This window comes from Sinocyclocheilus grahami, unplaced genomic scaffold (assembly GCF_001515645.1).
Source record: "Sinocyclocheilus grahami isolate Dianchi unplaced genomic scaffold, SAMN03320097.WGS_v1.1 scaffold1437.1, whole genome shotgun sequence".
NCBI classification, from domain to species: domain Eukaryota; kingdom Metazoa; phylum Chordata; class Actinopteri; order Cypriniformes; family Cyprinidae; genus Sinocyclocheilus; species Sinocyclocheilus grahami.
The window spans coordinates 44,749-60,252 of NW_015506616.1; the positions used below are offsets into that span (position 1 = coordinate 44,749).

The following is a 15,504-nucleotide window of genomic DNA, read 5'->3' on the forward strand; positions in this document are numbered from 1 at the left end:
GTCAACCCTGATGTGGAGGAAGTTTTTACTTCTGAAGCTGACTATGTTTTTTATAGGTCAGTGACCTTTGGTCTGAACAGATCAAGGAAGATTAAATTGCTGCTGACATGAGCCCTTTCACTGTTGAATATCATGGAACCTCTTATATTATGATGAATATTATAATATTATCTAATAATATTGAATTTTGCCGTAATGATGCAGAACCTGTAAGCTGCATGAGGAGAAGGTAAAGACCATGGATGATCTCCTGAGGAGGAGAGAGCTGTCTGTGAAGACCATGGAAGACACGTTTGACCAGAAACTGAAGAGCGAGTTAGCGAAGTAAGTGATTAACTCAATTTCTGTCCAGTCTTTAATGATTGTTATTCAGGAGTCCTGCAGGTGGCGCTCTTGCGACTCAAGTTGCAATCCATGATGAAAGATGAACTTTCATTTTCTAGATAAAATATGCTACTGTTGAAAAGTTTGGAGCCAGTAAGATTTATTTTTAAAGAAATTAATACTTTTATTTATTAAGGATGCATTAAATTGATTAAAAAGGACAGTAAAGACATTTATAATGTTACAAAAGATTTCTATTTCAAATAAATGCTGTTCTTTTAAACATTCTATTCATCAAAACAATCCTTAAAGATCAAATGTATCACGGTTTCCACAGAAATATTGTGCAGCACGACTGTGTTCAACATTGATAATAATCAGAAATGTTTCTCGAGCAGCAGATCAGCATATTATACTGATTTCTGAAGATCATGTGACACTGAAGACTGGAGGAATGATGCTGAAAATACAGCTGCGCATCACAGAAATACATTACAGTTTAACACATATTCACACAGAAAACAGCTGTTTTAAACTGTAATGTTTTTCATCAAATAAAAACATTAAAAATCTGACCGACCCCAAACTTTTGGCATTGTGTGTTTTTGTAAAGTGAAACAGTAAACGAATGTACAGTTGAGTCATATTTATAGACGTCATCATAAACTGTTTTAGATATCAGCTGGAGCTGAAGGAGGATTACGCGAAGAGAAGCGAGAAACTGACAGAAAATGAGAAAAGGATTAAAGGTCTGTGTTTAGAAAAGTCCAATATAACTGCTACAGTATACAGTATTTTATTGATCTTTACTGTAAAGTTATTCTTACATTTGCAGAAGAAACGGTTCGTCTGCAGAAAGAATCTGCTGTTATTGATGCAAAAGCAGAAGAGCACGAGAGAAGTTTATCAGAAGTTAAACGTCTGCTGGTAAAACAGACATACTGTTCCATTTCTGCTCCCATAATCCAGCTGTACTAAAATAATGCATGGATCTTTTCCTTTTAAGTTGCTTTATGCCTCTGTTGAGTTCTCTCTCCTGAAAGGTTCATTCTCAGGAATGAAATGGTGTTGTTCATATGTTATGTAGATGGAGCTGGAGTCGTCCAGATCGCAGGCGTCTCTTCTGGCCCAACAGAACGAGCTGCTGCGAGAGAGACTGGAGAACATGAGCGACTATCCAGCGCTGAAGAGAGACACTCAGGAGCTGCAGACGCACATCAGACTGCTGAAACAACAGCTGGAGGAGAAGCGGCAGGAGAAGCAGAGACTCAGACAAGGTGAAGCTCAGTTTCCTCTCTACCTTCCCATCTGTGGGTTTAGTTTCCCAGTTCTGTTGATAAGCATTATTACAGGAACAACCCCGCTAAATTATCATAACTAGGGCGGGCTAATAAATATCGATCATCTTATTGATGCATCTTAAATACTATTCAAAATTTGAAAAAAATTATGAAAGGAGACTCTTCTGCTCACCAAAGCTGCATTTATTTGATCAAAAATGTTGTAAAATATGTGAAATATTTTTACAATTTAAAATAGCCTTTTTCTATATGAAAATATTGTAAATTGTAATTTATTTGTCTGATTCGAAGCTGAATTTTCGTACTTTTGTGGAAACCGTGATTCATTTTATTTTTCAGGATTCTTTGATGAAAGTTCAAAAGAACAGTATTTATTTGAAATGGAAATCTTTATTGACATAAGCTTGTGTTGTTTAACTTCTCAACTTATAAAATTTCTAAATCTTTTTAAAAATGTACAAAATAATATATATACAGTATATAATAAAAATGTGTAAACCTTTACATTTTTTAAAAGATTTAGAAATTTTAGTGGAGTGTAAGTTTAAAAACAACTTTCCACAAGCTTATTGCTTATTCTCACACTGTTTGTTTATGCTTTGAAAGAGATTTAGTTTTTTTTTATATGAATTGTTAAACCAACATTATTCCAACCCTCATAATCGATTCCATTTATCAATAATGTTTCGGCCGGATTGGGATGGAAAAACTTCTTCCCCTTTGTATGTCTGTCTATTCTGAGGAGGAATAAAACTAACAACAAACATTTGCAGACTAAATATGCAAAAATAAGCACGGTATGAGTTCTGGGAAACTATAAGATGCTGTTCTTGAAATCAAGTTTGAGTAGTTCAGCCTGAAATCTAACGGGGTCAAACAGGGATAACAAACAGAGAAGTGGTCTGTTTGGATGTGCTCTGCTTGTTAATTTGGCCCTTTTGGCTGCAATTGTGCATTTGCTGGGAAAAAGAGGAGTGCAGGGGGGTGAAGGACAGAGAAACGCTTCAGAGTTTGGCCTGTTCAACAAACACACTGTTCCTCTGTAACACTGCAGGATACTCACTGCATGAACCTCTTTCTTGCTTTTTGCATTATGAGCTTAAATTGGATGCACAAAAAAGGCAGATTTTTGCTGTTTGTCTGAACAAAGCCAAAACAAAAGTTGGGCTCAGGTTTGAAGACTAAGAACACGTGTAATGTGTAACAGGTTTGTGCTTCTCGTTTAGAGCTCAGCGCGCCGTCTAAGGAGCAGCTGGCGCTGCAGGCCGAGCTCAGGAGACTGGAGACGGCACGCAAACTAGACGAGGACGACTTTGAGACGCAGAAAAACGTCTTACACACACAGCTGCAGCACGAGGTCTGTCCCAACGGGATCTAGAGCTTCTGCTGGCATGCTTCTCAGTCTGCATTCCCTTAGTTAAGAAACATGATGTGTTGAGCACTTGACTGTATTTCACTTTAGGTTTAAAGGGTGAATCTCACTAAATCCATCAAGAATATGACCTTCAAAAGCACAAGAAAGAAAGAAAAAATTATATTACTTTTTAATATATTTTTATGTTATTGTTATTAGTATTATTATAGTAATATTTACTCAAGTGTAAGATTCAGATGAATTACAAAAGAAAATTGGGGGGAAATCATATTACATTTTTAATAAGTTTTAATATTTGATTAAAGTAATGATAATAATCAGATACACGTGTATTACAATACTGAGAATTTTGGGGGAAGTGTGCTTAATTATACAAAATAAATCAATACAAATTAAAATTAAACATTATATAATATCACCTTTAAAACCAAAGAAACAAATAAGAAATCAAAATACATCTTCAGTACATAATAATAATAATATTTACTCAAAAATAAAGCATTTAGATTTAGAAGAATTACAATAATGAGAATTTTGGGGGAAGTGATATTACATTTTAAATACATTTTAATAATAATATAGTATTAATAACAATAACAACAATTCTTACTATTATTGTTATTTATCTTATTATTATTGTTATTATGAATACATCTGTTTATATTAGTGATAATAATAACAATGTGAAACATTCAGATGTATTACAATAATGATAATTTTAGGGAAATGCTGGTAAAGTTGTATTACATTTTTGTATATTTTATATTACATTGTAATGGTAATAACAACAAATATTATTTAAAAGTAAAACATTCAGAAGCATTGCAAAAAAATTTGGGGGGTGGGGTTGTACAAAAATATATATTTCATTTTATTTCTTGAATGTGACTTAGATATGTTTTGCCCAAATGCATTTTCCTCTTCAACTCTCCTATCTCAGATTGTCTTCTTTCATTTCTTTGTTTCCTGACTGTAGGTGCAGCAGTGTGCGCTGTTGAAGGCTCAGCTGATGGAGTGTGACGAGCGGGTGAAGTGGATGAACACTCACGCTGAAGAGCTCAAGCTCCAGCTCCAGCAGACACAACAAGGTGCACGCAGCAGGCTAGCGGCGATTGAATCTCTACCGTAGAGTCTGTAGAGTTCCAGTCTGATTTTCTGAAACCTCTAGAATGAATCTGTGAGCTCATGCTGTGTTCAGTTCAAAGATGTGGGATGTTGATGTAAATGTTTCTCACTTATGTTCCTGGGTGCCTCCATGTTCACATGACGCTATACGATCATATCTCTGCTAAACTGGAGTTTGAGGGTTGGAAGTCTGACTTCAATTCTATGCGCTTTTCCAAGTTGGACGTTGGAAATTCCTCATATTTAGTGGAACGCAGCATCAGCCATTTACATGTTAGATTATTTTGTAAGTTTGATGGTTTCATTGAATCAGACATTTAGCATCTTTTCATATTCTGTGAATGCCTTTCATACGAATTTGCAAGCTAAAAACTTGCAAACGTGTATTTATTTCATGCAGGGTTCCCCCAGCCATCAAAAGCCTGGACATTTTAATACATTTCTTTAGTGAATATACATTTCTCTAGCTATGTTTAGTAACTTAACATTTGTAAACAAATGTTACCCTGGAGCACAAAACCAGTCTGAAGTCGCTGGGGTATATTTTTAGTAATAACCAAAAAAACATTGTGGGTTTTTTGGGTCAAAATTATCGATTTTTTTTTATGCCAAAAATCATTAGGATATTAAGTAAAGATCATGTTCCATGAAGATATTTTGTAAATTTCCTACCGTATATATATCAAAACTTAATTTTTGATTAGTAATATGCATTGCTAAGAACTTCATTTGAACAACTTTAAAGATGATTTTCTCAATATTTAGATTTTTTTTGCACCCTCGGATTCCAGATTTTCAAATAGTTGTATCTCAGCCAAATATTGTCCCATCCTAACAAACCATACATCAATGGAAAACTTATTTATTCAGCTGACCCTTATGACTGAGGTTTTGTGGTCCAGGGTCACAAATCATTCTTTTTAATAAGTTATTTTCAATGAGTCATTCAAACCACTTCACAGATTTTCCTGAATGACTGAATGAATATTATTAATGGATTCATTTGGGAATCATTCTTTTTTAGTAAGTTACATTTTTTAGTAAGTTTAGTAATAGAAATTCTGAGTTAGACATAAACCTAAAATCAGAAATTAAACATTTAATTTTCTCAGAAACTGAATGGTAAATAATAGTTTATTTTCCATCCAGTTTCTGAGAAAATTAAATGTTTAATTTCTGATTTTAGGTTTATATCTAACTCCGATTATAACAATAATCTGATTATAATAATAACATTATTATTCTGAATGATTCTTTGGTGAATCATTCTTTTTAGTTTGTATCAACACAGTAAATCATTCAAACCAAATCATTCAAACAAATCATTATTTTTTAGTAATGAATTTGTATTTCAAAAGAATTCACAAATCATTTGGAATCAGTCCAAATTCATTTTCCAGTAATCTCAAACAGGCAGGAAGGTCATGTTTGTGGGAACCCTGTTATTTCATCAGTGCTTGGTGGTTTTGGCTTTCCTCTCTCTAAACTCTTTCTCTCTCCTCTCTTCTATTTGCTGTGTTGTTCCGTGATCGGAACAGCTCTGGAGAACGAGATCCTCCGCAATCCCATGCCTTCCCTGGTAGAGCATTCTGTTCTCAGTTTGATTCCTGACAGGCTGCTTCCTCCTGACGTTTACATAGACGCCACTCTGCTCCGAAAGCCCAGAGCCGCTTCTGACGCTGATTTATCTGAAGCAGGGCTGGCCCTCAGGGGCCCGTGGCCCGCGGAGCGCGACTCCGAGCTGGTGAGCAACGCTCTGGCCCGGATACGAGAGCTGGAGCAGGAGGCCGAGCGTCTGGAGGATGCTTACAGGAGCCACCAGCACAGAGCCACTCGAGCATCTGCTGAAGATCTCACGCCTCCCAGAGTGACCTATAGAGCACAGCCCAGGGTGAGCTTCACTTCTGCAGGATGTCCTGTCGAGCAGGAATTCACCAGAACTCCTTCTCCGAGAGAGAGAAACCCGCTGAGACTCATCTCTCCTCCAGCCAGACGTCTGTCCTCCACACCACTGAGCAAACGCAGAGCAGACGCTGATCACGATGCTCACACTATCACGCAAGGTCTGTAAAATCTGTTTCTGGTAGTAATGCACTAGCATTTTGGCAAACAAAAATATTTGGCTAAAAATTTATTTTTGGTTTTCGCTGAAACTGTTTTGCAGGGCAGAAATCAGTGAGCAAACAGTCGGATTTTATTAGCACTACTCCAATGGCACATTTTGACAGTGTCACACTGTTAAAGTTCCACCAACTTTTTTTTTTTAAAGTATAATCAAATAGGCTGTACAAGTCATTTCAACCTAAATTATATCAAACTGACTTAGAAAATTGAGTTGAATCACATTTAACTTAAAAATATGAATTTATCTACTGGGGTGCCTCAGGGCTCAGTTCTTGGACCACTTCTCTTCTCTGTCTACATGGCATCACTAGGTTCTCTCATTCAGAAACATGGCTTTTCATATCACTGCTATGCTGATGACACTCAACTCTACCTCTCATTCCATCCTGATGATCCGACGATAGCTGCTCGCATCTCAGCTTGTCTAACTGACATTTCTTGCTGGATGAAGGACCATCACCTTCAACTCAACCTTGCCAAGACAGAACTGCTTGTGGTTCCATCAAACCCATCGTTTCATCACAATTTCACCATCCAGTTAGACACATCAACCATAACTCCTTCAAAAACAGCCAGAAACCTTGGAGTTATGATTGTTGATCAGCTGACTTTCTCAGACCACATTGCTAAAACTGCCCGGTCCTGCAGATTTGCTTTATTCAACATACAGAAGATCAGGCCCTTTCTTTCGGAACGTGCTTCTCAACTCCTTGTTCAAGCTCTTGTTCTGTCCAGGCTGGACTATTGCAATGCTCTCTTGGCAGGTCTTCCAGCCACTTCTATCAAACCTTTACAATTAATCCAGAACGCGGCAGCAAGATTAATCTTTAATGAGCCGAAAAGAATGCATGTCACACCTCTGTTTATCAATTTGCACTGGCTACCAGTAGCTGCTCGCATAAAATTCAAGACATTAAAGGGTTAGTTCACCCAAAAATTAAAATTAGCCCATAAATTACTCCCCCTCAATGCATCCTAGGTGTATATGACTTTCTTCTTTCAGACGAATCCAGTCGGAGTTATATAAAAAAATTGTTTTTGATCTTTCAAGCTGTTTAATGCCATTCAGCGGGTGTTGCATTGCTTCAGTCCAAAAGAAGTGAAATAAAAAGCACCCATCCATAAAAAAAAAAGTGTCGCACACGACTCCGGGGGGTGAACAAAGGCCTCCTGTAGCGATGCGTTTTTGTAAGAAAAATAATCATATTTAAAACTTAATAATCAATTTAATCTAGCTTGCGCTCACTGTTGTAAACGGAAGTCAGTTTGTATAATTAATCATTCATGCCACAAATCATTCTGAATGATTCTTTTGTGAAGTCAGTTTATATTAATAACTAATAATGACTATAATGATTCATAAAAAAAGTTATGAGTAAATAAAGTTAGTAAGTTAATGAACTGGCTTAAATGAATGATTCACAAATGATTTGTGAAATGGTTTGAATGATTCATTAATAGAAACCGACTAATAGGAACTATTTGCAAATGAATAATTCAGAATGATTTGTGAAGTGGTTAGTATAGCAAACAATATTGTACTGGATAGCATATTCTGTCATTATTTTGAAAATGATATTTTCTAAATAAATGTAATCCGTGACAATATTATTTAGAAAATTTTAATACATTTTCGTTTGAATTTCAAATTTTTAAAATGCATGGAGTCAGGGAAACTGTGAAAGTGTATCAAACATAATCCTGTATTTAAGTATTGCATTTTTAATGAACTCTCTGGGTTTGGCGTTTATAGATCCATATGAGCTACAGTGCCTCCATATAATAATCCACCAGTTATTTGGCAACACAAACTAATTGGCACACAAAGTCAGAATGTAACAAAATGTGTAGGAAGCCTTTAAAACCAGTGTTTCTGTGTGTTTTGTCCCAGAGCGTCGGAGGACGAGTCCTGACTCTGACAGAGCGCCGCTGGTGTTCCCAGAGAGGCAGATCTCACCGATCCCTGCTGGAGAAAGCCTCTGCTCCATCAGTCCTCTCAGCAGCCCCAGGATGAAGAGCACCACTCGCCACAGCCGCAGGTCACACGCTATTACAGTAGCTTTTTACCCCCTGCATACCCCCTTTACCTTTACCCCCTGCCACTGACTTCAAGCTCATCGTTTACCTTTATAAGAGCAATTTTTAGAGCTATTCGTGTTGTCCTGTAATTGTTCAGTTACTTCATTTAATCAGAATACTATAGACCAATAAAATGTGTTCAACATCAACAAAAGCTTTTTTACACTGCAAAGGTGGAACAATAGCTTTTATTCATAAATCAACAGAAACGTGTGATTGGTTGTAATGCTGAACACTCAAAAAAAAAAGCATGTTAATGCAAAATAATGCATGAAACAATCTTTGATGCAACATGAGCAGATCTAAATGTAATTCCACAATAGACACTTTCAATTCATTTTCACATTTCACTTTAATCACAAAAGCTGTAATATATTTGAGCTTTTTCCCCCCTTATTTATTTATTTTTTTCATTTTAGTGGCATGTTTGCCTTAAGCCAAGCTTAAAACAATTCTAAAAAAAAAATGCAAGTTTAAGAAATCATAGCTATGAATCTGAGATTTAAATTAATTCATACATACAGACAGTTTAAACTGATTCACAGGAATGAGTCAAATTAATCAAACTTCTCTGTCTGAACACTCTCATACTCACAAGACAATCATGGTCATCATTAGGAAAAGTGATGGACAAATGTGCATTAAAATGTACTTATTTCTATTGTAACTCTCTTTTGACTTCACAGTCCACCCAAACTGCAGGAAGTCATCTCCAGTTCCTCTGAAGAGTCGTCACCTCAGCCGGAGAAGATCACGCTTCACGATCTCACCGACCCTGTGCCACGTACACACTCGTTTCTATTACCTCAACTCAGTTTATATGGAGAATTAATCAGAATTCAGGAAATAGTAGAGTTTAAAAATGCCCTGGAAAAGTCACTACTATTCAAAAGTTTGATGTCAGTAAGATTTATTTGAAAAGAAATGAATCATCTCTTTAGAAGTAATGACATTTTAGTAGTTTTGCTCTTCTCGTATCTTTGATCTGCTATACATCACAAGATCTGCAGAAAATAAAGTTGATCTGGTGTGTGTTCAGTGCTGTCTGTGGATCAGGAGTGTGTCCTAGAGAATCTCCAGGAGTCACACACAGGTGAGACGATCATGTGACTGATCATGTGACGCTCTTCATCTGTTTGTGTCTCATGTGTTTGTGTGTTGTGCTTCAGATGAACATGACACAGCTGTAAAGATAGAGGAGGAGGAGGAGGAGAGGAAGAGGAGAGAGGAGAGGAGGAAGAGGGAGAGAGAGGAGGCGCAGGAGAGAGAGGAGCGAGAGCTGCAGAGACTCCAACAGGAGCTGGTCAGACTCATTAACATACTAGTATATGGAAGCATATGGGTAGCACATTTCATTTTGAAATGTAATATGCAAAATGACAATGCAATATGTAAAATGGTGATGTATTTCTGTATTTAAATTTACATTTTCCCATACATATGTGCAACATTTAGTGCAAAATGAAAATGAAAATTCAATTATATAATTTACATTTGCCATTTCCTACACTAGTTTTAATATGTAAGTCAAAAACATATTTTAATGCTTTATAAGTTGCCAAATTAAAATGAAATTGTATTACCCTAATTGATTAGATACGTTTAACATGTCCAAGCAAAAACTGTAGCAAAATTATCATTTAAATGCTATTTTTCCTAAATGCATTTAGACTAGGACACTTGAGATTGCATTTTCATCGTGATATCGCGTGATAATTGTTGCAAAATGCAGTGTGAATTTCAAAAAGCATTCTGAGCCAAATGTGCAGCAGAAGGGTAGCAAAATGGTGATTCAAATGTCTTTTATTTTTTGTAAATGCATTGGCACTTACACTTAAGACGTTTCAATTGCATTTTCATTAAATACCCCGCCATAATGTAGTTTAAGTCTATGTGGATTTGAACATCATTCCGAGCCGATCACACCCCCGACCTGTCAATCATTACATCAAGGCGGGGCTCAGCAACAAGACACACGATAGCTCAATATTCCCCATCAACCAAACGCTTTTCACCTGCCTCAACATCTCACTGTTTTACACTCAGATTGACCCGCCTCCATTTCATATTTCAAGAACACTCATTATTTCCTACTTTGAGCACTGCACATTTCAAAATTAAAATGCAGCGCGGGTGTTTTTATATGAATGTAAAATTGAAAAGAACAGACCGTTTTCAGAAAAGCTTTGACGTCATTTTCATTTCGTCTTTGCTAGCGTTTTGTATTAGATTACAGCCGTTACCGTGGAAACCGCTATATCTCTGCTCCAACAGCGCCTCCTGCTGGCAGAGAATGAATTTGCATTGAAACGCTGGGAAACGCTGGTGTCTGTCAGCAAACATAAACAAAAAGCATGCTTCAGAACTGTTTTGAGAAGGTGCTTTGAGCCATGTATTATTACTCTGAATTAGGCTACTACTACTATTACCATTACCATGTGCCCTGCAATAATCATTTACTCAAACTCGCTTTTATGAGATAAAGGGAAAAAAATCGGCCAAACATATCGGGCAAAAAAAATCAGCATCATATATCGGCCACCGGCTGCCCTGATTTCTAAATATCGGCATCGGCCAGAGAAAAACCCTTATCGGTCGATCTCTATTGCTGACACTTAAATTAATTGTTTTGCCACTTTTGCATGTATATTTGTTATGCATGTTATGTAGCCTATGTTTATTAAAAACAAGTTTTGTAATAACCAATTGTTCCGGTCCGGACCTTTGACACTGATGAAAATTCAGATTTGGACCTTTGAATGTACTTTGAGAACCCCTGGTTTATATATATATATTAGGGCTGTCAGTTTAGCGTGTTAACTTAATTAATTAGTTACAATAAAATGTTTTAACGCACTGGCCCCGCTCCCAGACCTGTACATCATCTTACATTTCTTACAGTTGACTTGACAAATATGATGCAGGGCAACAACTCCATAAATGCAGTTATGCCCTAAAATTCAAGTTATTGGTGCAAAAAATGGCCCTTTGTGTTTTTGTTTCATATTTATATCATACGATATCAATATCACCGTTTGAACGAATCGTGTGAACAAATGACTCAAAAACCCATTCATAAAGAGAGCCGTTTACTTCATTCCTGAATGAATCAGCCGTTTGAACGAATCGACTGAAGACATTTACCACCACCTGCTGGCAGATTTAGTTTCTTATTTAGAGTATCATTTAATTAATAATAATAACAATAATAATAATAAAAACATTAAAGGGATGGTTCACCCAAAAAATGTTAATTCTGTCATCATTTACTCACTCTCGTCGTTTCAAACCTTTCTTTTGTGGAACGTAAAGGAAGGTATTTTGAAGACTGTTGGTAACAAAGCTGTTTTGGTTGCCAGTGACTTTCATTGTATGAACAAAAAATACTGAGATGTTTCTCAAATTATCTTCTTTTATGTTCCATAGTTTATGTTAGGCCGTTTTAGCCTAAATGTGTTTTTGTTGAATCAAATACAATATTTCTAAAGCTACAATTTGTAATGTCTACTTGATACTTTCTCATTTAACAAAAATATCTTTAAATAACCTTTTGTGAGTATTTTCACAGTCAAATTTATTTTGCGATTAATTCAATTAATTAAAGAGGTCATATGATGCGATTTCAGTTGTTCCTTTCTCTTTGGAGTGTTACAAGCTCTTGGTGCATAAAGAAGATCTGTAAAGTTGCAAAGACTAAAGTCTCAAATCCAAAGAGATATTCTTTATAAAAGTTAAGAGTCAGCCACGCCTACCTAAAACACCTCGTTCTAACACGCCCCCACATATCTACCTCACTATGTGGGAAGATTTGCATAACGCCGCCCAAATGTTCACGCAAAGAAAGAAGCATAACTTTTATTCTCGCTGTAGTATTGTTGTTGCCGCCGCCGTCATGTCGTGAAGACGCTGTGTGCTTCGTTGTGAAAGCGAAACTACTTTGTTTTTTCTTCCAAAAGAGGACACGACTAGAAATCAGTGGTTAAGTTGTATTTACAACACTGTTCCAGAACACTTCAACCCAAATATTCAGATGTGTGCAGCGCATTTTATGGAGGACTGGAAGAGTAGACTACAATGCGTCTGTGCACAAAGGTTGTTTCTATAAAGTGGGACAATTCCAACTTTGCAAGGACAGTCTTCTGACTCACAGACTGTAAGTACGTTTTCATATTTAAAGGATTTGCCACTGATGATTCAAACATGAGTTTTGGGCAGTGTAGAGTAGCGCATGTTGTTTGTCGTTTCTCCGATCACAAATGCAGACATGGTTTTATGTTTACGCGGCAAATGATTGCATCACAATAATTACAATTGAATGAGAATTACAAAACCACCCTTCCATAAGCATGAAATGAATGCATTTGGAGGCTTCATGTTTCGTCATTATGCATGCGTGCATGTTTGTTGGTAATAGTTCTGGGCTGGATCTGTGGAGTTAAGAACTGGTCATGTGAGGTAGTGTGAAAACCTGCTCATCATGAGCGCTTCTGACCTGCAGACAAACACCATCAGCATTCCTGCAGTATCCCACGATGCAATGTGCTCAACCCACGGCCACACGGCAAGACATTTGGACACAAAACAGAATTTAAAAATACAATTAAAAAAAAAAAGTGTTTCCAAGAAGAATATTTGGATGCTATGGAAGTCTGTTTCCACCACGAAATAAAAAGAATAATAAAGTAATATCATTAAAAAAAGCTCATTGTGACTGACTTTTCAAAAGTTTCTCACAATTCAGTTTTTTTCCCCGTCACATAATGAAAAAATAAAAACGTAACTGCATTTTTTTATTTCACAATTCAGACTTTTTTTCTCAGAATTGCACATTTGCAACTCAGACTTTATATCACAATTTTTTCTCAGAAATATAAATGATATCTGAAGGGTTTTTCTCAATTGCGAGTGTATATCGCAAGTTATACACTCATAACTGCAGGTTTTCATATCACAATTCAGACTTTTATTTCGCTATTTTAATTGTTTTTCTCAAAATTAAGACTTTCTCTCTCTCAATTGATATTTTCTCAAAGTTCTGACATTGATCTCAGAACTATTAATTTTATCTTGAAATTCTGACTTTTTTCTCAATTTCAACTTTTTCTCAAAATGTGGACTTCTCTCAGCTTTTATCTTGGAATCCTGACTATCTCGCAATTTCAACTTTTTTTCTCAGAATTATGAAATATATTTTGCAATTCTAAGTTTTTATTTTTCAATTTGGACTTTTTTCCTCAAGATTCATTTTTTTCTCAATGACATATCTATTTTTTTACTTGTAATTTTGACTTTATATCTTGCAGTTTTGAGTTTATATCTCACAATTTTTACTTTTTCTCAAAATTCTGACTTTTTTTTCAGAATTACAAATTATATCTTGAGTTTTTTTCCTCACAAGTGTATATTGCAAGTTATGAACTCACAATTTCAAGTTTGCATCTCACAATTCTGACAAATCTCACAAATTTTTGTTGTTGCTACAGGAAAAAAGGTCATGCTTTTTAACATTTTTTTTTAATCTCACACTTCTGACATTTTTCTCTTCATTGCGAGTTCATACCTCACAATTTGGACATTTTTCTCAGAATTGCAAGAAAGTAGTCAGAATTATGAGACAAAAGTCACTTTTTTTATCCTGCGTCAGAAACAAGCTTCCATCAGATGCCACTTGCAGAAACAAACATGCAAAATCTCGTTGCATAATGTATTCTGTTCACATACTATTTCCAGCACATATTGCACATGAACAAATCCAAACATTCAAAGACAACCAGCCGAATTTAGTTCAGAAGAATCCTTCGATTATTTCTCTTCAAAATAATATCATTAAAACAAATAAAAACTGGGAATGTTTTCAAATTTTGAGAGGATGCAAAACATGTTTATAATGCAAGTGCATGTTATTTTTCATAAAAAAGCATAACATGTAACGTCAAATAATCATGCACTTAGTTTCATGTTTATGATGTTTTAAGGCAAATCTCATCTGGGTACGAACAGAATCTGATTTGCAGTTACATTAACATTTAGTCATTTTGCAGACACTTTTATCCAAAGCGACTTACAATTGGGGAATACATAAAGCGATTTGCATTTCCAATAGTGCAACGTTTGAGATTCACAAAGGGCTGAGAGGAAAGCGTGAGCGTGAAGGAGGGATGGATGCGCAGACTGCGGGTTAGTGAGTTAGAGCTGGTTAGTGGTTGGTTGGTTGGTTGGTTGGCAGTGTTAACCCTCCTTACGAGTAGGAGTTGAGGCACTCTTTGGAGCGTGACTGGATGTCCTGCAGCTCCCGCTCCTCCTTCATTTTGATGTCTTGGTACGCATGCAAGTGACTGGCATCCTTTAGGTAGGCCCAGTTTGCAGAAAGGATCATTAGGTAATGGATCTGTAAGAGAGGGCGAGGTGATGCCCGTCAGCAAGTTAACAGCCACAGAGCCACAGCTCAACTACTGTACGACACACACACACACACACTCTCACACACACACACTCTCACTCACACACACACACTCACTCACTCACATGCACTCACTCACACACTCGCACGCACTCTCGCACGCACACTCACTCACTCTCACACTGATACACACACACACACACACTCACTCACTCACTCACTCTCACATGCACTCACTCACACACTCGCACGCACTCTCACACGCACACTCACACACACACTCACTCTCACACTGATACACACACACACACACTCTCACTCACTCACTCTCACATGCACTCACTCACACACTCGCACGCACTCTCACACGCACTCGCTCTCACACTGACACACACACACTCTCACACGCACACACTCACTCACACACTCGCACGCACTCTCACTCACACTCACTCTCTCACACGCACACACTCACTCACACACTCGCACGCACTCACACGCACACTCTCTCACACGCACACTCTCTCACCCACACACTCACACTCTCACACGCACACTCACTCACACGCACACTCACTCTCACACGCACTCTCACACGCACACTCACTCTCTCACTCGCACACTCACTCACACACTCACACTCACACTCACTCACTCGCACACTCACTCACACACTCGCACGCACTCTCACTCACACTCACTCTCTCACACGCACACACTCACTCACACACTCGCACGCACTCTCACACGCACACTCTCTCACACGCACACTCTCT

General features: G+C 37.1%; 2 protein-coding genes across 2 annotated transcripts in view; one reads left to right on the forward strand and one right to left on the reverse strand.

The window, feature by feature from the left end:
- ofd1 (OFD1 centriole and centriolar satellite protein) overlaps positions 1–13,206 on the forward strand; it is a 15,954-nt gene extending 2,748 nt beyond the window's left edge. Inside the window, exons 5-16 of the mRNA XM_016256507.1 lie at positions 205–324; positions 1,000–1,073; positions 1,160–1,251; positions 1,412–1,601; positions 2,852–2,982; positions 3,977–4,088; positions 5,664–6,188; positions 8,141–8,288; positions 9,015–9,112; positions 9,368–9,421; positions 9,498–9,670; positions 13,195–13,206. Coding sequence (XP_016111993.1) covers positions 205–324; positions 1,000–1,073; positions 1,160–1,251; positions 1,412–1,601; positions 2,852–2,982; positions 3,977–4,088; positions 5,664–6,188; positions 8,141–8,288; positions 9,015–9,112; positions 9,368–9,421; positions 9,498–9,670; positions 13,195–13,206 — 1,729 coding nt within the window. The remainder of the gene's footprint in view (positions 1–204; positions 325–999; positions 1,074–1,159; positions 1,252–1,411; positions 1,602–2,851; positions 2,983–3,976; positions 4,089–5,663; positions 6,189–8,140; positions 8,289–9,014; positions 9,113–9,367; positions 9,422–9,497; positions 9,671–13,194) is intronic.
- A 448-nt stretch (positions 13,207–13,654) lies between these two features.
- Positions 13,655–15,504, reverse strand: part of gpm6bb (glycoprotein M6Bb) — a 53,158-nt gene continuing 51,308 nt past the window's right edge. Inside the window, exon 7 of the mRNA XM_016256512.1 lies at positions 13,655–14,716. Within this exon, the coding sequence (XP_016111998.1) occupies positions 14,567–14,716 (150 nt within the window). The 3' untranslated portion in view covers positions 13,655–14,566. The remainder of the gene's footprint in view (positions 14,717–15,504) is intronic.